Source organism: Chenopodium quinoa, unplaced genomic scaffold (genome assembly GCF_001683475.1).
Source record: "Chenopodium quinoa cultivar QQ74 unplaced genomic scaffold, ASM168347v1, whole genome shotgun sequence".
Taxonomy (NCBI): domain Eukaryota; kingdom Viridiplantae; phylum Streptophyta; class Magnoliopsida; order Caryophyllales; family Amaranthaceae; genus Chenopodium; species Chenopodium quinoa.
This window is the reverse complement of record NW_018742205.1, coordinates 243903-264930: the sequence shown is the minus strand read 5'-3', so window position 1 is coordinate 264930 and position 21028 is coordinate 243903. Positions and strand designations below refer to the sequence as shown.

Genomic DNA, 21028 nt, shown 5'->3' with positions numbered 1-21028 from the left:
TAGTTGATGGATCCTTTATTCTTCCCATTGTCTGTACCTTAGACATTACATTGTTAAAAGGAGCATGGAGAACAAAAGATAAATACAAGTATCCAACTCAAGAAAATGCAATGTTAGAGAGATAAACGACCAATATCCATGGGAGCTTTGTTTAAACTTTAAACTGGAATAAATTGCAGAGAATTTTATGAGCACCTTCACACATTTGTGCGTGACAACGTTTCTGATCTAAATTTTTACATATCAACTTGACCACAATTTGACTTCTTTCATGAAGAAAAACAATAAGAAAATAATTTTCATTCTCTTTAGAATTGTGAAACATATATGCAATGCTGTTGATACTCATACAATAACCTCATATGAACATGGTTACCGAAAAAACAGCAACCAAAACCTAAAAAGAAAACAAAAAGAAAGAGGATGGGGAGTGGAGACACAAAACTGTTACACTATTCTTTGTTCCCTGCCTCTACTAAATTAAATTAGGGGAAAATCGGAAAATTTGTTTCAGGGGAACAAAGTCTTAAGGATGCTACCCATTAGGTTTGTTGTATATAGTATACAAAAAAATCCTGGTTGTGAAATCTCCGTGAAAAATAAGAATCCAAAGAATTGTACCTCATATACCTGCACAAATTAAACAAGATTAAGCAAAATGGTACTAAATCACTACTTACTACGAAGCCACATAATCTAGTTTTATGCCTTAAAGAGTTGGGCAAACCAATATGATATAATAGCAAGGCGTGTTCCAAAAATTAAAAACGTGCATGAAAAGTGAAAAAAAGAATTAGATTGTGTTCTTAAACAGTCAAGTGACTGACCTTTCTACAGCTAGATTCAAAAGCAGAGGATGATAGCATAGCTGAACAGTGGATTTTTCAATCTGCAATGATGCCTTCGGCGGAGAAAAGAAAAAAACGTACAAAAGCAAGTCTACTGATCACCTTCATTATCAAATCTTTGGGCCAAGAATTCATCAAGGTGCCCCCAATTTGCAACACCTGACTTGCTAGCAATATCAGTAGGAAGTGAGCGTATACACCCTAGAATATGTTGGACGTCCCGATAGAGTCTGCAACACCATTACATATTTTAGATAAAAGTTTATAAATCAAGGTTATAGGCATAGCGCTTCAATGCAACAACACAACAGTACCTCGACTTTGCTTGTGGAGTGCTGATCTCCAAGCGGGAAAATGCTTCGGAAATTTGTGAATGAAATATTATGACCACTTGCCTGCAGATGGGATTCACAAAAGAAACATAAGGTTGTTTTTCAAAGAAAAATATAACTTCCCAATACTTATTGTTAAAAGATGTCAAAAATAAGATTGAAATTCAATTTTTGAAATAAAATGACTAAAAAAATAGAGAAAGATGCAGCCACACAAACACATATTAAGAAGCTGAACAGATAGGCCAACACAATAGGCAAGTATGACAAAACTTAAGAACACAAACATATATTACAAGATGGATAGTTTAATATGAAGTAGATTAACAACACTACTCCCTGTCTATTCCATAACTTTAGGGCTATAACAAATTTTTTCGGGAGGTTAAAGTGGTGGGATTTCAGAATACAAACCTTTATATAAAAAATAAAAGATAAAATAAAAAATAAAAATGCAGTATTCAATTTCTTTTTTAATTCAACTACTCCCCAGATCACCATATATAAACCCCTTTACTATGTCCACCTTATAACTTATCCATCCCATCCTACTCAACTGAGGGTCTCTAAATTTTCCGCCACAAACTCAGAAACCTTGCATTACAAAGACGGGAGGAGTATCAGCATTCAAGCAAGTAATCAACAATGCAAGCTAAACGAAACAGTCAAAACTAGTATTTGATCAAGCTTTCTGACATATTTATGTATGTAGAGGCATTTTTATCATTAATAATAATGTCTATGGAAATCTCTGCTTTAACAAATTAGAACTGGGGGTGTGTTATTCTCTCATCTTAGCTAGACATACATCTGGGTAAAGTTGAAAATTTGGGCAAGAATGCATATAAACATGTGAGATGACAGAAACTACAAACTATTAACATCTGTCAAAATCACCTGAAAATCGCTTGGACATCTGCCTCATGAAGCATACGAGACAAGACACGTTGAAGATAGCCAACCTCCTACAATGTAATGTAAAAAAATAGTTCACATTTGTCAATACTCAAAACGGAATTTCACAACAAAAAGACTCACAAAGCCCAGGCTTTGCAGAAAAACACTATGACTTTCAAATTCACATTACAAGGATGATCAAGGGGCTCATATATAAACTTAGAACATTTCTTCGGTTTTCAATCATGTCACTCTGAAATAAATGTCCATCAATGCTTCATTTTGTTAATTAAAACCTTGAGCCTAAAATATGCAGGAATGTCCTCCATGCAGTTCAGAGAACAGTAGCCCACATTCAATAGCTTAAGCAGTATCAGTTAGCTACTGTCGCTTACAGATCTAAAATAGAATCAAAACAGAGTGAAACATCTATAGTAGGAGGAATCAGGAATGTAAACAGGACTACAGGCGGGAGAAAAAAGGAGATTAATTTGCAAAGGAAAACAAAAATAAAGAAAAGGTGATATTTATTACCTTCGTTAATGATTTTGCAAATTGACTAGGCTGTGTGTCACCATCATCAGGTTTATTCCAACTCTCAACAATATGAGGTAATCCTCGTAAATGAACTAACAACCTCTCCCTCATAATCTGAACCAGCTTTGTATGTATTTCATCCCGATGGACCTTATAATCCTACAAAAGAGAGATATATATGGACTAAGTAAAAGCAATTTCAGAAGAAGCCCCAAGCTTCAGAAATACAGATTTTTTTTTTATTTTTTTTTTGGAGAGAGAGGGGGGGGGGGTGGAGGGGAGCGAATAGGGAAAACAGCAGGTCCAGGGCCCCCAAGAATTCGCAGGAACGAGTGTGAGCTCTGCTTATTGTGATCTCAGGTTTACTCCCGAAGGCCATAAACTGCTAAACATATGCATTACAACTTTCAGTGATAGCACAAAGACTAAAAGTAAAGTCTTCATTCTTTATGTTGGCTTCTTGCTTATGACAATTTCATATCATTTCCTCAGCCTTCTTACACCTTGCTGTGGAGAAAGATCTGCATAAAGTTTCAGTGGTCTTTGCAAATATAATTCAAGTCCAGAGCAAATATTTTTTCACTGAAATGCACAATTGTATTTCTATTGAAGGGGGGCTGCATGTGTTATGAGTTTTCATTAAATTATTGTATTTGATAAGTACAGTGGAGAGAAAAATTTGCCCTTTTGTTCTCCTCCACTGACCAGTCCTTGAAAATAATAGCATTCTAGCTAGCCAAGACATGTTCTTAATTAAACATACACACATATAAAGAGTCAAGGATTACAAACAAAACAATATCAAAAAAAAAATTTTAAAAAATAAAAATAAAAAATCTATTTTCAGGATTTATGGAAATGAAATTGACAAATGCAATTGCCAGACAGCAAATAAAGCATGATATCACATAAAATAAAGAGAAAATGTCTAGCAAGACTAAAAAATGGCTGTCCAATTTCAACAAAGCAGGAGTCTCTAATAGACGACCATGAATAACAGAGGAGTAGACTACTAATTTAATGGAGCTCCACAGAGAAAGTGCACCATATCAAAGGCAACGAAACTGTATAGGGTATGAATGGAAACATATAACAAAGAAAAACAAAAGGGTGTAACAGCATATTAAAATCCATACCTGTGCCACCCGATCGATCTCTGACTTTAACAGTGGTTTTCTGGTCTCTGGTACATTGAGAAAAAGAACCTGCTTGATATCTTGAAACACAGAAAGTAACATAGCATTAGAGTTTTTCTAACTAACAATGATTTTTAAAACATTATATCTTAACCAGTCAAGAAGAGGAGTAATATGCTTGATGCTCAATCATAGGCATTACACGAAATAGATTAGGTTTTGCTATCCACAACTGAACAATATGTAACAAACACTTTCTCATGCATGAAGCACCAAATATATTCATCTACCCCTTTTTTTTTATTTATCTTTTGACAAGAATGAGAAAGTAGATAACTACATTAAATTATCTCAGCCACAAGTAACATAAAACCAAATTAATGGCCAAACAAGATGTTTACAATCAAGACTTTAGCAAACAACCTCATTTTTAAGAGAGTGCAAACTGCACACATGAGTAGGCTCAGCGAAGTGATTGCAACAGTTTCATATCCAGTAACAATTGGGAATCATCCTCAACTGAGAATGATCCTGTGTCATCATTTTCTAACAAAAAGTACATTCAACATTATCCAGAAGAATACTTATACCGTCTTTATCTATTCTTCTATCACCCAACTTAATAATATAAAATATAACTTTTTTACAGGCATAGTTCTTTGTTCAATTTATGTTTCACGTACCTGGAATAATAGCATATGTAAAACTGATGACTTGACTTGCCAAAGCCAAATGTTTGGAAGTGATTGATTTCAAACCAGACACCTGCAATTTAACAAAACATAGCAATCCAGATTACTGAAACAGTAGGAAAAGTATGCAGATAATTAAGTCAGAGGATAGAAGCCCAGGTGTTAGAATCCAACTCCTTTTGATGTATTAGATTCCATTTAAGTGCTTTCCTAGAGTTTAGGTTATGTTTTCTTAGCTTGAGGTCCCATTATTGTGTTACTGTCAGATCAGTGTTCACTAGGGATTCTCCTTGTATGTCATTTAAAGCTCTTTAGAGGGCGAATGATTAATGAAATCTTAAAGCCTTCTACCAAGTGTTGCCTTGCTTTTATGCTTGTTTGTTGTTAGACCTTTATAGATATTGTGTCTTACTTGCATATTAGCTCCCCTCCAACCCAACTTGATGCGCTAAGGACTCGTGGTTCGGACCCGCTTGTGCCCGCTTTGAAGTATCGGCCGTCACAAGCCCCGACCACCCGCACTCCGTCGCCCAGATAGACGTGAGTGCTCCTGAGATTCTATTGCCCGCTTGTGTTGCTTTGTGCTCACAAGCCCCTCTTCCGCTCAAGGCTAGCGTTCTTGCCGCCAAAAGGCTAGAGCGCGCCGCACGTTTTGGGGTCCAAACTCCCGGACCGTGACAGTTGGTATCAGAGCCGAGGCTCAAACCTCGTCGCAAGCAACCCGTGTAGGCACCAAGGAGGGCTACACGAAGATGGAATTCGTAGAAGAAAGGCTCGCTTGGCTCGAGGAGAAGGCGGACAAATGGGCCGAGCTCCAAGTCATTGTACACGAGCAAGCCGAGCAAATTGTGAAATTGATGGCTGACAGAGATGCCCTCCGCGAACAATTGCAATTAGTTCAAGGAATAGCCGACGAAGCACTTGAGAAATGTGCTACCTTAGCGCGCGTTGTGGGCAGAGACGCACTGGGTGTTGGTGCGGCAAAGATAAAGCCGCCCAAACCTCGCGACTACAGTGGCGCTAGAGATGCGAAAGAAGTTGATAACTTCCTCTTCGACATGGAGCAGTACTTCCGAATATGTCAACTAAGTGACGATCAGAAGGTGGATACTGCCATCATGTACTTGTCCGAAGATGCTAAGCTGTGGTGGCGCACCAAGCACGCAGACATCGAAGCAGGAAGGATCAAGATTGATACATGGGCGGAGTTCAAAGAGGAACTCAAAGAACAATTTTACCCCGTCAACACAGCGTTTGTTGCACGGATGAAGTTGCAAGAGTGCCGCCAGAAGGGTTCTCTTCGCAACTATGTTAAGGAATACTCGGCGATAATGTTGGACATCACAGACATGAATGAGAAAGATCGTGTGTTCAACTTTGTCAACGGGCTAAAGGAATGGGCACAGCGAGAGATTTTGAGGCAGAATATTGATACCCTCGCTACTGCTATGTGTGCTGCTGAGAGATTGATGGACTACTCAGTCGGGAAGGGTCGTCAATCCGAGAAGGATTCAAGTGGGACGTCAACACGCTCTAACAGTCCGTCTCCAAGCTCTCCAAAGGGTACAGAGAACGGCTCACGAGTATCGTCCAACACCATTAATACATATCATAGAAGAAGTGGAGGAGGTGATGCCCAGAGACAAACATCTACCCCCTCCCACAACTCAGGAAACTCGAGGGCCGGCGCATCCTCGGCAAACACAAGGGCAATAAACTGCATACTTTGTCGAGGTCCACACAAATGGTGGGATTGCGAGCATAAAGAAGAACTTGACAAGATCCAAAAGAGATTGTCATCCATGTCCGTTCAGGAGGCCACAAAAGAGACTAGCAGCGATGAGGAGCCCACATATAGGATGGGTTCCATACGACGCCTGAGTGCTATGAGAATGATAGCACCTCAAGAAGAACCAGAAGTCCAATATCTTTCGGCAATGCGAGTGATGGAGCCTGAGAAGAAGGCAACATCGAAGAAACAAGCTCGCACCAGAAACTTAGAGAAGCGGGAGATGAAGCCCATGGAGTTGGCAACATCCCAGATACACACCCGCCAAAACCAAAATCAGTCACAAGGTTCGAAGCAAAGAGCGACGAGCCCAGAGACACCAAAGAGACACCAAAGAAGAACCTCCCAAGAGGGAGGAAAAACAGTGGTTGAGCAAACAACGCAGGGCGCGTGCAAGGGATTACAAAGAAAATGGTCACCCAAGAGGCACCAGCCACAACTTGAAGCTCTCCACCACGGTCTCAAGGAAGCAGCTCCCCAACAGATGATGGTGGAAGCAGCTGTCCCCCTTAATTAAACAGATTCCACTCCCAGGAGGAAATTTATAGATGAAGCTCTCAACAAGATGTTCGAGCCGAGCGACTCCAGAGACAAGCTCCTTGTCAACAAAGAAGATCCAGCTTAAGAGTCAGATAAGATTCCAGAAGATAGCCGCACCAACGGCGCATCCGAAACTTGAGATAGTTTAGGGTTTTCTAATTTTGATTGTAACTTTTGTAAGTCGACGAGGTCGTCGACAGCTTAAGTGGGGGAGGATGTTAGAATCCAACTCCTTTTGATGTATTAGATTCCATTTAAGTGCTTTCCTAGAGTTTAGGTTATGTTTTCTTAGCTTGAGGTCCCATTATTGTGTTACTGTCAGTTCAGTGTTCACTAGGGATTCTCCTTGTATGTCATTTAAAGCTCTTTAGAGGGCGAATGATTAATGAAATCTTAAAGCCTTCTACCAAGTGTTGCCTTGCTTTTATGCTTGTTTGTTGTTAGACCTTTATAGATATTGTGTCTTACTTGCATATTAGCTCCCCTCCAACCCAACTTGATGCGCTAAGGACTCGTGGTTCGGACCCGCTTGTGCCCGCTTTGAAGTATCGGCCGTCACAAGCCCCGACCACCCGCACTCCGTCGCCCAGATAGACGTGAGTGCTCCTGAGATTCTATTGCCCGCTTGTGTTGCTTTGTGCTCACAAGCCCCTCTTCCGCTCAAGGCTAGCGTTCTTGCCGCCAAAAGGCTAGAGCGCGCCGCACGTTTTGGGGTCCAAACTCCCGGACCGTGACACCAGGCTAATGGTTGACAAACAAACATCCCTCCCCACACCCAATAAAAAAACACAAAAAAGACATAAGCTTGATAAATTCAAATACGCAAAGACAGGGAAGGCCCATCTCAGACCAAATACACAGAGTATACTGTAGATTAGAAAGCAATTTGTCCACAAAGAAAATATCACATCACATCACAAGGACCATAACATGCCAACAAAGATATAGCAGAAACGTTAATAGCAGTTAATCAGCTATGAAATGTTGGTTTACCTGCATAGCACCAGCGCCAAGAACCAGCTGGCAGGTCCTTGTATTAAAAAACTTCAAAATTTCTACAACGCGGTGAACTATTTCTGATGAAAGTGACGGCAAACTATCATTCATATCAATATACTCTGACAGCATCTTCAGTAATATTAAGCCACTGGACGTCACAATATTGAAGCCAAGTCAGTAGATTATTTCAATTCGTAAATTAATAAATTTCAAAAGAAATACTGATTATAAATTGTAATTAACTTCCAAAAAAAAAAATGGGGCCAACAAAACCCTTTTTTCAGCTCTGGGTTGTGACATAACTCACATAAGATAATTCAAGGATAAAAGAAGTTGGATGATGGAAGGACCAAGGATCATCAAAATTATACACATAAAAGAAAGGGAGGCTCCAATTTTGTACTACATATATCAAGATCAGGCCAAAGAGAACTCCACAACCAATTGAGCAAAGCCTGTCAAAAGGCTAAAACCACTACCCTCTCCCTCAAAGTGATATTTCTAGACACATGATCCAATAAGATCCTATAGTATCTCTACCAACAAAATAGCAAAGAAAAAATGATCTCCGCAAATGATTAAGCTGCTAGCACCTGCCAGAACTAACATTACACTCACACTTTCAGACAAAAACATGTGCTCAAACAGATTAGCCGAACTACCACAACCTGATCTCAATTATCAACAGCACTAAATAACTTGCTACAAAGAAGCAGCTTTTGAAGATTCCAAGAGCAGGAAAACTCCTGTTATTTCACTTGCAAAACACAATACACATTATGCATGGATGAAGCAATGAAGTTATCTTAGGTCTCCAAACGTACACTGGATGACTACATATTTCTGAGCTCGACATAGATGCTATTTCAGTCCACAAAATAGTTTGGGTCTATAAGATATTGGGAGGACAATATTTTTATCAATAGAGAAAGAGCTCAGCATTTTACTCATTTTTGTCGGGTTTTCACTTAATGGCTGGCCTTAGAAATAGGAAGTTGGAGCGTATTATTCTCAATTACATTTCAAGATGGATCCCCCTTATATGTAAGTTCCAAGAAGCACCCAACTTTTCTAGCCTCCACCCGCAACCCACCCTATGGAATGTGAAAATGGGTACACGAATAGAAAAGAATTTAGAATGGTCACGCTTCTAAAATGATAATAGGGAGCTCTACTGGTCAAAATCCTTCCCAAAAAGATACATTGTCTCTTTTTCTACATCATCTTCACCAAGGATAAAACAATAGCAAAGGCACCCATCAGATAAACTTCTACCGGCAATTAAACTCTAAGAAAACCTATTTTTAACATGTCTGGTCTTTCATCACTTTTCACGTCAAGATTCGTTGCTAAAAACAAATCACGTCCACAATGCTGAAGTGGCTATATGAAAATTTAAAACCAGAACTGACACAGCAAAACTCACTATAGACTTATACTTCCTCCGTTTTCTTTTAAATGCAACACACCTTCTCGCCTCGACACGCATTTTAAGGAAGAGATTAAACAATGTAAACGGACAAATTAATCAAAAAAATTATACACGTAGTACCTAATTCTTCTCTAATCATAGTGTTCAAATTATTTTGTTAAATACGCTCATTTACCTACTCTAATCAACTCCTAAAAAAGCGTGTCAAAAAAGGAGTGTTCCATTTAAAAGAAAACAGAGGAAGTATATACTTATTACTATATTAATGACATCAAGCATATTGATGATTTGATACTATAGAATGATGCCTTCACACTTATATATTGCTACAAATATTTATTAACTATTATTTAAGTACCAAATAACAACATAAGGTTCACGTTAAAAAAAAAAAAAAAAAAAAAAAAAAAAAGAATATTTTTCAATTGAAATAGGAAAAATATGTTCAAAACCAGCCATGATGATATGTGGAACCTTATAATTTATCTTTTCATGCCACAGTAGACACTGAGCACAACGTAATACCCACGGGATTTTAAACTTCTTAAAATCATCAGCAAATTGCCAATATAACACAACCTCAAAAGCCATTAATAAATCCCGTCTCTTAAATCCTAGACAGCATCCTACTCAAAACACGGACAGCCATAAACCTAGACAAGATTACATGAAGTGGAAAGGCCACCTCTAAACCACCTCCTCCATTTTAGATCAAAACCCTTCTCGAACACTTCACTAAAAACAGTCTAGTATAGCGAAGCACAAGCCTTCTTAAAGTTCAACTAATAGGTGACAAAAGAACAACTTACTCTATACTCTCCCCAAGACAGTCAACCATCATTGGTGTCAGAAACATAATAGTACAGTAAATTACTACATATGCCAGTAAGAAATTCATGAGATATATAACAGCTGAAATGGCAATGTAGAATAACTAACCAGTTAACCATGTGATATCCAACGCCCCTGTACATTAATGTTTGAGAAGTTGATTTCCCACGGTCCTTTGTATTGCTAATTTTGCTGAGGGCTGAAGTACCAGCATCAGCTTTACTTGCATCATTGGCCTCGCCTAAATGCTGAGATTTCTCTTGAATGGACGCATCATCGGAAACATTGTTCGAATCAGTTCGCTCTATATGATGCTCAGCATTGGATTCGTCAACCACAGTTGACACACCATTGCTTGAAACTATTGAACTGCCCTGATCGTCACCAAAGTTCTCAGTAATTAAAGAATCTGAACCATGCATCGAAGCAACAATGGCCTGAAACTCATCAGGAACGTCAACTTCTGACCATGTTTCTTGATCCAACACCGCCTTAATTTTTGACACCTGCCTCAGCCAGTAGAAAGGTGGTTCATGATAAATATGATATTTTATTTATGAATCGTATCAAATAAAAGGGCCAAGGAAAACTTACACGAGACTCATGCTGAAAATCAACAAAGGCTTTTGCTTGTGACTGCAATGTACCCCGTATACTATATCCCAACCTTCCACCAATCTGTTCATATAACCAAGATATGGGCTCAAAATGAGAGCATGAACACATTTCTGTAACTTAAGAATAGGACAGCTATACAATACAAGCAAAACTTCACCATACCTTTTCTGTAGCATTTATAAAATCTTGGGTGATGCTGTATATACTAAGAAATTCCGGCAAACGCAACTTGGGATGAAGAAGAGCACGAACACCTAGGAGTTTCGCCCACCTTCCATGGGCAGCATCACAAGCTGCAAAGACAGCTTCAGCATTTTCTCGCAACACATCAGCTCTGTCCAAAACTAGGGTTTAATCACTACACCTTTTGAAACAGAGACATGCTATCACAAATCATCTTTATGCCCAAACACTGTAAAATGTAAGCCAAGCTCAACCACTACTAAGACAAAGCTAGTCCAAAAGAAACAGATTGTAGTGATGATTACCAAAAAGAGTACTTTTTCTTTCTATTTAATTAGTGGAAGGTTTGCAAGAGTGTTGACAAAGTTTGGGAAACTCCAGAAGAACATGATCTTGTCCCTAAGCAATTAAAGACAATCAAAAAGACTGTTCCCTAGAGACATGCACTTTTTCATCCTGAACTAACATGGCACGAAAATCTGCTCCTTAGAACAGTCAACAAAAACATTAACAATAATGATAACAAAAAAATAACAGTAACAACAATGGGTAAATAGACTATCGTAAAGTGAAACAATATAATACAGCTAAAAGGATAACAAGTGGCAGGCACTTCAAGACATTGGCAAGCTCACAGTGAATTATAACAAAAAAAAAGGAAAAAATATAGCATAAGTAGTAATAAGAAAATTACTATTAAGAACTATGTCACCCACAACCACCACCAAGAAACTGCTAAGTGCACACACGTCCTGAATGATCACAACAAGCAAAATGATAGGATATGGAAAGGGGACAATCCCTTTATACTAAAAAAAACATAAGCTAAGGAGAAAAAAATACTACCTTCGTTTCATATTATTTGCAACGATTAGACATTTGCTACTCACACTTTGTGTCAAATCGTTGCAAATAATATGAAACAGAGGTAGGATACTCTTACAAAAGGTCAACTACAATTCAACAGCAAAATCATCTTCCAAGGATCGTGTTCTCATATGCCCAGAGGGGACCATAAATTTCCTGATAGCCCCCTAGAATAATATTCTCACGTCTCATTCTTGGAAAATTGAAATTTCATCTTTCATTATGAATTAATCATTCATGACTCGCCTCCCTCAATTTTCCTTCAGTTAAAGCATCCTCATTTCCACCACAATTGAATTGCACACTTGCTAATAAGGCCAACAATTTGCACAACTGAGAAAGTTAATCTCATATCTACTCAAAATAATATTCCTTGAGTTGGGATTTTATTTTCACACTCAAGTGCTCTTATATTTCAGCCTTGATACAATGCAACATTTCCCTCCACTCCTATATTATCTTGAATTACGGAGCCAAAGATATATGAAACAATCTTTCTTTGACATAACTTACGTCCCAATTCTCTTTCTATACCCCATATCCCATAACTTTGTGCCAGTCCTACCTAACTGAAACTTTTCGCTGCAAAGTATCACCCCAGAATTAGAACTTGTCTTGGGCCCTTTCACTCATATATTGCCCAATAGAACAATGTCAGCTGCAAACTACATAAGTATTTCCCCTTGACTTTCATACCAGAGTTACCAAACCACTTTATAGAAAGCAAAAACTATCCCCTAGAATGTGTGAGAATATATTTGGAAAACAGGCATTAACAAGAAGATAATGATTGTTATATGTATGTAAAACTGAAATTAATGAACAGAATTACTTCATTATTCAACACCTGTAACTGTGGTCGATATACACCATGCCTAAATTCAAGATAAGAAACAATGCATCTAAAAATAAAGGTGAAGAAGCTGACCTGAAATTTTTGGATACATTAGATGTACTTGTCAGTTCAGTAGCCTTCCCTTGTAATGAAGGAGCCTTGGTAGCATTTCTTTGAGAAGAATATGCAATTGTGTGATTGACTTGATTTTGATTATCACTATCATCTTGCGCAGCTTCTGAAGCTGCAGCACCATGTGCAATAGCAGCAGCAACTGACTCAGATGCATAGTGACCATCCAAATTAGACATGATCCACTCAATGGACTTTTTAACTTCAGCAGCCCGAACTAGATGTGCCTATATTTACTAAGCAGAATAAGTCACGTCATACTTAAAAGAGAAAACAAGCAAACTAAATTATACAGCCATGTAAACATTCATAGAGGTGGTTGAGATGTTGAGGTAACCAGTGCACTCGTAAATGGCTGAGCTAGCTCACTTGGAAGTTGCTAATTTCTGTTCAATAAAAGACTTAAACTCACTCAAGTCTGCAAGCAGGTCAATTACCCCTTGATTATAAGCATGTTTGTTAACAAATACAATACTGGTCAAAGCTCAGCATTTTCCCAATTTATATACTCCATATATAACACAGGTAATACAAACCATATGCATAATTTACTTTTCAGGTAAAAACTTATGGAGAGACATTACTTGTTTCTAATCTGGATGGTGACTAGCTGACTACTCAGTGTGTATAACTTACCTATTCTCTTGGTAGATGCCTAATTTAATACAGTGAAGTGTTATACACACAAGTTAAGGGTTAAGATAAATAAAGAGAGAAATGCATTTGTACCCAAGGTATATTACCCTAGGGCCCCATACACCCCTCCCCAACCCCCCCCCCCAACACACACACACCATCAAAGCAGTCCACCTCATTCTCAGGTCAATGTTGGAGGCTTACAAAGCATGAAAGGTCAAGCTTCAAAAAAAAAAAAATTCCCACCTTTTTACTCTTAAGTGTGGTAATTTTAAGGTTGTTCCTTCTTGAATAGGAACTGATCACTACTCACTAACATTTACCTTTTGAAGAGAGAAGGCAACAAAAAAGGAGGAAGGGAAGAAAAGAGAGGGAATTAGGAGGGAGGGGGGAGGGGGGGGGGGGCAGAGCAGAGCAGCAGGATAGGGGAAGGACAGGACTAATAGTACGATCACGTGCCATGTGGGACCCCTTTGTCAGGTAATTACATCTTGAAGGGGCAAAGAACGCTCAGATAATGGTAATATCTCATATCTGTATCCGATGGAAGTAGATACTATTCTTAATACCTCAGAACCATCAGCCATGCAAAATTTGTATTAATAAGCTCATACCAAATTAGTTTCTGGTCGCTCCTTTCCATATAGCAATAAGGAATGTAGAAAGAAGAAAATCAAGGAGGTCTCACCCATGTCCTAGAGAAGGCCAAAGGAGGGGGGGACAAAAACAAAACAATCCACCAGAAGCATCAAGTGTAGATAACACAAAACACACATTTAACAAAGCCCCCAAGCTAAAGTATTACTCATGACCTAATCTTAAAAATCAAGAAATTACAAACAATATTCAAATGAAGCACTTGTAACAGCACATGTGTCCAAAAAGATAAAAGTTAAGCCTTCCTAAGAACAAGATAAGCTCTCTAATATCCTCTACTCCTCTCTTTTCCTGTCAAGCTGTCAACAAACAAATAGCTCAGCACCAATTTCTACATTTCACTCCACTTAGTCTTTAGCCCTTCTTTTCTTTGCAGCTTTACCTCTTTCATTGGGTCCAATAGAACCTAGAAGACCCAGATATATAAACACTCAGCTGCCTTGTGAAGAATACCGTAAAAAAGTAGAAAATCCTTTTGAGTTTCTACTTAAGAAATGAATAGTGCACCAAGCTTGAACAAGAGCATTTACTATCATAAGTATGCATAATGTAATCATAGGTCCTTGGATCCTTGTATCTATGAGGTACTCCCTCAGTTAGTTCTTTTCCTGATTTGCAAAGATAACTACTGATATGGCTGTCCTCTCCTCAAAAAAATGAAGAAGAAAGGGAAAAGGTTTTAGTTTTAAAATAAGTTGCTTTGACACTGTTCTATCACTAACCATTCTCTATAATTCATAGTCATGACAAGGGTTAGTCTTACAATTTCGAACAATTTGTCAAACAATAAGTTCAAATCATTCCTCATTGTGCCCAAAATTCAACTTCAGCAATGAAATTGAAATTAAACTAGTGCTATGTGAGATCTAGTTGTATTGGGATCAAGCACCAGACTGAATTGCATGATGTGCGTTTTCAGAAATTTTTTGCCACATTTACAAAGAGTACATCTTCCCAATATTACTTATAAGCTAGCTCTAAGCCTCTAACCATCTTAACACAAACTTTTCAAAAAAATAAATTACAACATACATGATCTACTGATGAGTATTGCTTGAGCATACATTACCAGGACAATCTTGAAAACAGCAGCTAATAGCTCAACAAAGCTTTCAGATGACAGGCTCCTTAACCTGCTCGCAAGAGACGAGCCTCCACCTAAATCATACACCGAGTGCGAAAAGGTTATTTTCCCTTAATTCGATCCAAGTGAGTAACTTACAGAAATGACAGAAAGACAGAATGTTTCTCAAGTGATTTTAGGATAAAGGGGTGGAGCTTGGAGAGTATCTCACCATCTGCATCACCAGTCTTCTCTCCAGTCGAGAAATCTGACTCTTGAGACCGAGCAATCAGAACTGGTAGCAGCTCTGCCACAGCATTCTTGATAGCTGTCTTCATATCAGCAGTAAGTGTATCACGATACATTCTCAGGACAGATGGTAGTTTTGCCTGTCAAGTGACACATAGACCCATATGACATATTAGTCCAGTTCAGCATATGAAAAAACCCATTCACATAACTAAGCATTAAAGCACCAAGCCACCGGAGTCTTAAATATATCTTTTTCAAACAACTCTGAGTACTGCACAAGTAGCCAAAATTTTTAAAAGCTTAGGTTTCCCCTTGCACAGGCAGTCTGCAATAAGCAGAAAACATGCCCAACATTTCTTGTCGTCATTTTAAAAACAGATCAATCTACTTTCAATCTATTTTTCATATTTGACTAGGTAGGAAACGAAAGATAGAAGATTAAACTTTATTCAGGAGCAATAAAAATCTCATTTGCAAGTCATCAATTTAACACAGGTCAATCAACTTTCCATTCTTCTTTTTTCTAGTTGATTTTGTAGCAAAAGAGAGACAAAAGATGAAGAACTTCATTCGGAAACAATAAGGATCTCTCATAACATAAAAATGTCAGAATATTCGAAAATCATCATGCAATGTAAGTGTAAAACTATACATAGTGGGAAACAGAATCGACATTATTATATTACATTATTTCAATTGGTAACACAGGATACAATACACAACGACCACCACCATAATCTATTATCTTTAAGTTAAAGAATCGTAAATCTTCAGCTCCATTATAAAGGAAAAATTGAACACAAATAGAACACACCACAAATTAATGTAAAGTGAAAATATTCTCTTGATAATGCAAAACAAAATAACTAAGTAAGATGTTATCTACTATTGATAAGGAAATTAACGATGACTTTCAAACTTAGCATCCTAGCTTAAGCAATGTAAAATTGTAATTACCAACACAATTTTACATTGCTCTAAAGGCCTACAAATTTATTAAAAATAAACAATAGAGCTAGGCAGCATACAATAAAAAAATCAACTTTAGGAGGAGTAAAATGCTTCTAACCGTTCTAAGCAGTCCAATCACAATAGGTAAAACAAGATCTCGGAAATTAGAAGTTTCTTCTTCATCTAGCTTAACCTGCAAAGAGGGAGACTTGAATCAGGTTTACAGCTACAAGCTAGTCAACCATGAAAACCCTATACCACTAACCCTCATATCAATTTTAAGGACCAGCAGCAATTGAAGTAAAAATGAGGACAAGTATATAGATAGAATTACCAAAAGTTGATAAGGATAGCCACAAATAGTTATTGGCAGGGTCTAGGATATCAACATGACCATATGTATGCAACCTTACCCCAAACTAGTCAAGGCTAGCAAAGAGTTGGTCCAAAAGCCATAAGGCTTCCACAAATCTAAATCCCTCAAAATTAACAATAAGATCTAGGAGGGTAGAATGTCCAGAAGACCAATGTCATACTCACATCATCAAGCCTTCCATTACTGGGTATAGAAGCTCTTTCTTTTGCTGCCGATACAATTATAGCATCCAAATCCCCGGCATCATGCAAAGATGCGCGCATGAATTCTGCTGAAAGAATGCTACAAGAATGAATTCAATGAGTTAAAAATATACCACAGCTAGCAGCCATGACATAATCATCAATTGGAAGAATTATACATAATCCAACTTTAAATTGCATAGCTTATTGCAAATATAAAGGCTTAGCAAAGATAGTATATAGGATCCTATCCCATAATAGTTCAAGAACATCAAGCTAAATTGTCAATCCATCATAATTTTCAAAAGTTAACAGCAGAAATGATTCTCTCCATTCAACATGACCAACAAAGGCTTGAATCCACTTGAAAATGTACTTAGAACATAAAACATTTATAAGAAACCTAAGCACCATTAAATGAAGCTTAGTTTCCAAGATTTATACTGGTATCATGTTGAGTAGACCAACCTGTATATGGAGTCCATTGATGCAGCAACATGGTCCCGCAGATGACGAAAGCAATGCAAACCTGTCAACTCATCCCCATCCTAGCAACAAAGATATATGATCAGAAACCAAAAACTTACACAAGTTGACCTTCACACTCCACTTTGTTTGCTAATTAGAAGATAATACATAGAAGTTTCACAGCAACCAAAACATTCAAAAGTGGAGCAAGAAGCAAACAGATTTGCAAATGCCACCCTCCAGCAGAAAAGAGGACTGTAAGGGACTAGAAGTCTAACCTCCTACCCATATCATTTTCTTTAACGTTTATATGTTAAAAAAAAGTCTCAATCCTTTTACCGTGTCAAGATCAGTATTTGAGCAGATTTTAATATTATATGCAAGAACTTAGGGTTTAGGTTGGCCCAGATATCTAGTCTGATACATTCAATCAACTACCCGATGTACCACCATTATGTATGATTGTTAAAAGTACAACCTCGGAAAAAAGGCAAAACTGGGAAAAAATTCAGATAGTGTACATGAACAAGGGCAGATTAACCAGCACAAAAATAAAACTGATGAATTTGTTTATACCAATAATTGCCGCAAATCATCAGCAACATCCAATGCTCCAGCACAATCGGCAGATGCAACAAGCTGAACAAACATATAACATATGGTTATTTACAGAGGCAAAAGAATGCAGATGTACTGAAGTTGGGTATTGAGCAAAAAATCCTGCACCAACAATATCAATCATAACAGTGTTTTGTACAAACTAATTAGGGACAGTATTTAAGGCCACAAACCCGGGTATCAAAAAAAAAAATATTAAGTGGACATAAAGAACTCTGTTAATTTTGACCAGTAATACAATAACGCCAGCCATATTGTCGTACTCCCACAACCTCAACAAGGAACTCCCATCCAACAGAACAGTGGGACTGATGTATAATGCAAAAAGTGTTTCTCTGGATATGATGAAGATCGGAAACAGTTCTTAATACCTAAATTTGGGTCACAACTTATAAATGTTGTTGTATCAGAGCTATTAGACATTATGAATGCACAAAGCACCCCCAACTACCCGCCCTGCTTTTACCTTAAGCACATCTAAAGAACAGATGCTTATCAAAGAAACAGCTAATAAAAAGGTTGAACACTTAGCTAGTGAAATACATATCAGATCATTTTTTTTTTACAGGTTCCTTTGTTCCTCAGTCAAATTTACTTAGAACTTAATGATATCTAAGCTTGAGTACACTTCCTTACAAATAACATAGCTTGAGGGCATCTTTTTGCCTTTGTCCGCCCCACCCGCAATTCACAGCTAAATTCTTACTGAGTTGTTTTTTTTGTCCAACTTCCACTCAACCGAATGGTTATGATGAGCAAAAGCATGTCATTGAAGGTGGGGATGGATGTGGCGTAACCCTTCTTATCTATATGGATTGACCTTTGGTGTATATATAGATAATTTTTTTTATTAACTATCACCTGGCACCCTCTCCCCAAAATAAGAAATGGAGATAACTTGTTACTTAGACCCTTCATTTACCCTACATACTCATGTCTAATCCTTGACACTCCGGCATGGGTATGGAGGCTCCAAAACATTAGGAATAAAAAAGAAAAATATAGCCTTAGACACATAGCTATGTCCAAAACCTTGCTGAAAGCACGATAACAACCACCCAGACGAACTCAAAGGAGTAATAACTATATTTCAACCAAAGAAAGTCAAAAAAGAAAATTTAAAATATAGCTTTTTAGCACCCAAGCAAAGTTTACTTCTATCCAAGCAGAGTTAGTGTGCACTAATTGTCAGATGTAGCAATGTGGGTCATACCCCATGTCCAGAAGCAACACTGCAAGAGTAGACCACTCATAAATTCCGAGATCCACAAAAAACCAACTAGAATGTCAAATGGCCAACTATAGGTTGTTACTAAAGTTGCAAAAGGCTACTGTATCCCTATAAAGTTCAACCACAGCTGAGGCTGATATTGATTGTAACCTCCATATTTTCAGCAATACAATCTGTATTGTCCTACAATCACTACACACTGTGAAAATCCCACAATTATAGTCACAAGATAATAACATCACCCTAGAAATATTTCACCAAAGCTATGCGTACAGCAGCATTGTAATTTGCATACATTGCAAAAACGATTAGGTAAGCTGAGTTCACTACTCAAGATCATTCTAAGAATGTATAAAATTTCAAATTCTACACATTGCAGCTCATAAAACAGAGAAAATTGTGCCCCCTTATCAAATTTCAAGCGAAACCAATCAAATGTTAAAATAAGCGAATACAACATAAACAATAACATGTAGCTATACAAATCAGCAAAGAAGTTACCAGTTTAAGAGCACCAAGAGCTTGATCAACATATAATATAAGCCTCAGTTTCTGCTGAAGCTCTAACAAGTTGCCCCTCATTGAACTAAACTCTTGAATCTCCCTCGCCGACCCAACAACATCAGCATCTAGCAACCTGATGGTCTCCTTCAATTCCCTAATCCTTTTACACCCTTCCACAATCTTCACATTCAAATCCCCCAGCTGCTGCTGAGCCTCAAAGAACGAATTCGACCGCAACGAGATCTCCTTCACCAAATGCATCTCCACCACATCCAAATACTGAGACAACCTTTCCTGCAGCACCAAATTCTCATTCATCGTCGAAAACGGGCAAGCAGCCCGAAAAGTCCCCCCATCCTCAAGCTCAAAATCCTCCTTAAAGTACAATGCAGGCACTTCTCTCAAACAAGCAACCAACAATTCTCCCTGCCCTCCAATATTCTCAACTATATCAACATTCTCCTTACTACTATGATTACGAATATCCTCGAATCGACCATAATGCTCCGAGATCGAATTCAAATACGGTTGAAAATCAGATTTATTAGCATCTAACCCAGGTTTTGAAGTATTAATTGGGGCAAATTCAGGCAAAATCACCGATGTCGGCGAAGACCACCATCCAAGCCAAGAAGAAGCATCACTAGAGTGAGGATTATTAAGAATTGAAGACAAATTATGCTCAAAAATCGCCTTACTTGAAAGAGAAGAATTCGAGCTTGTTCTTGAGATACAATTCTCTCTTGATGGTGAAGATGATGATGATGAAGTACTCGCTGTTGCTGATTCGAGAGTAAACCTTCCCGAAACAGAAGGTCGCGACTCCATTACCAATCAATCGATCGGAAAACTCAGCGTCTTCTACTGTGATTTCGATCAAATTGCATAAACCCTAGAAAATCGGCAGCATTGATTACGGAATTTAGAGGTGGTAGAACTGTGGATCTTTGCAATTAAATTGGGGAAATGGTGGAGATTGTTGTTGATTGAATTGAAGAAGTCTGAAGGTGGATGAAAATGGAGGGGAGAGAAAATGGTGGTGAGTGTGATTGAAAATGGTGTTTGAGTTTCTCTCTCCAAGTTGAAGGTATAACAATGGCGATTTAGATCTGAGAAGTAAAAGAGGGACTACTACTGGAAATCTGCTACAGCGAGATGTCCGAATTTTTACTTTGTTTTTTTTTTGGGTGTGGGGAATTCGAAATGACGATGAATGGACGATGCTCATGTGTAGAGGGGGGTTAACCCATCGTTATATTGTTCACTCGAGAGCATGATATTTATTAGAATGCGTAGGATAAAATTAATTGTTGTACGGAGTTAAAAAAAAAAAAAACACAAAGTAGTTGTGCATATAGATGCTAGATAAGTAGATAACGGTTGACTAGTACGGAGTAGAGTTGTCGTTAGTGGTAAACATGA

At 38.0% G+C, this 21028-nt stretch overlaps 1 protein-coding gene across 2 annotated transcripts; it reads right to left on the bottom strand.

Annotated features, from left to right (window-relative positions):
• Window positions 1-146: 146 nt before the first annotated feature.
• Window positions 147-20958, bottom strand: LOC110726961 (vacuolar protein sorting-associated protein 54, chloroplastic-like). Of its 2 annotated transcripts, XM_021906505.1 has the most exons (19): window positions 19604-20841; window positions 17830-17892; window positions 17254-17333; window positions 16768-16885; window positions 16346-16420; window positions 15257-15413; window positions 15031-15119; window positions 12630-12895; window positions 10814-10985; window positions 10628-10711; window positions 10142-10539; window positions 7765-7918; window positions 4434-4515; window positions 3751-3830; window positions 2612-2773; window positions 2078-2145; window positions 1163-1243; window positions 828-1078; window positions 147-630 (listed from the first exon to the last, which is right to left on the bottom strand). In XM_021906505.1, the coding sequence occupies exons 1-18, from the start codon at window positions 20432-20434 to the stop codon at window positions 940-942; spliced, it is 3099 nt and encodes a 1032-aa protein (XP_021762197.1). In that variant the 5' UTR covers window positions 20435-20841; the 3' UTR covers window positions 147-630; window positions 828-939. The 2 variants fall into 2 exon arrangements, with proteins under 2 accessions (XP_021762197.1, XP_021762205.1); XM_021906513.1 differs by lacking the exons at window positions 147-630; window positions 828-1078; window positions 1163-1243; window positions 2078-2145 and having other exon boundaries at window positions 2632-3135; window positions 19604-20958.
• Between the last annotated feature and the right edge of the window lie 70 nt (window positions 20959-21028).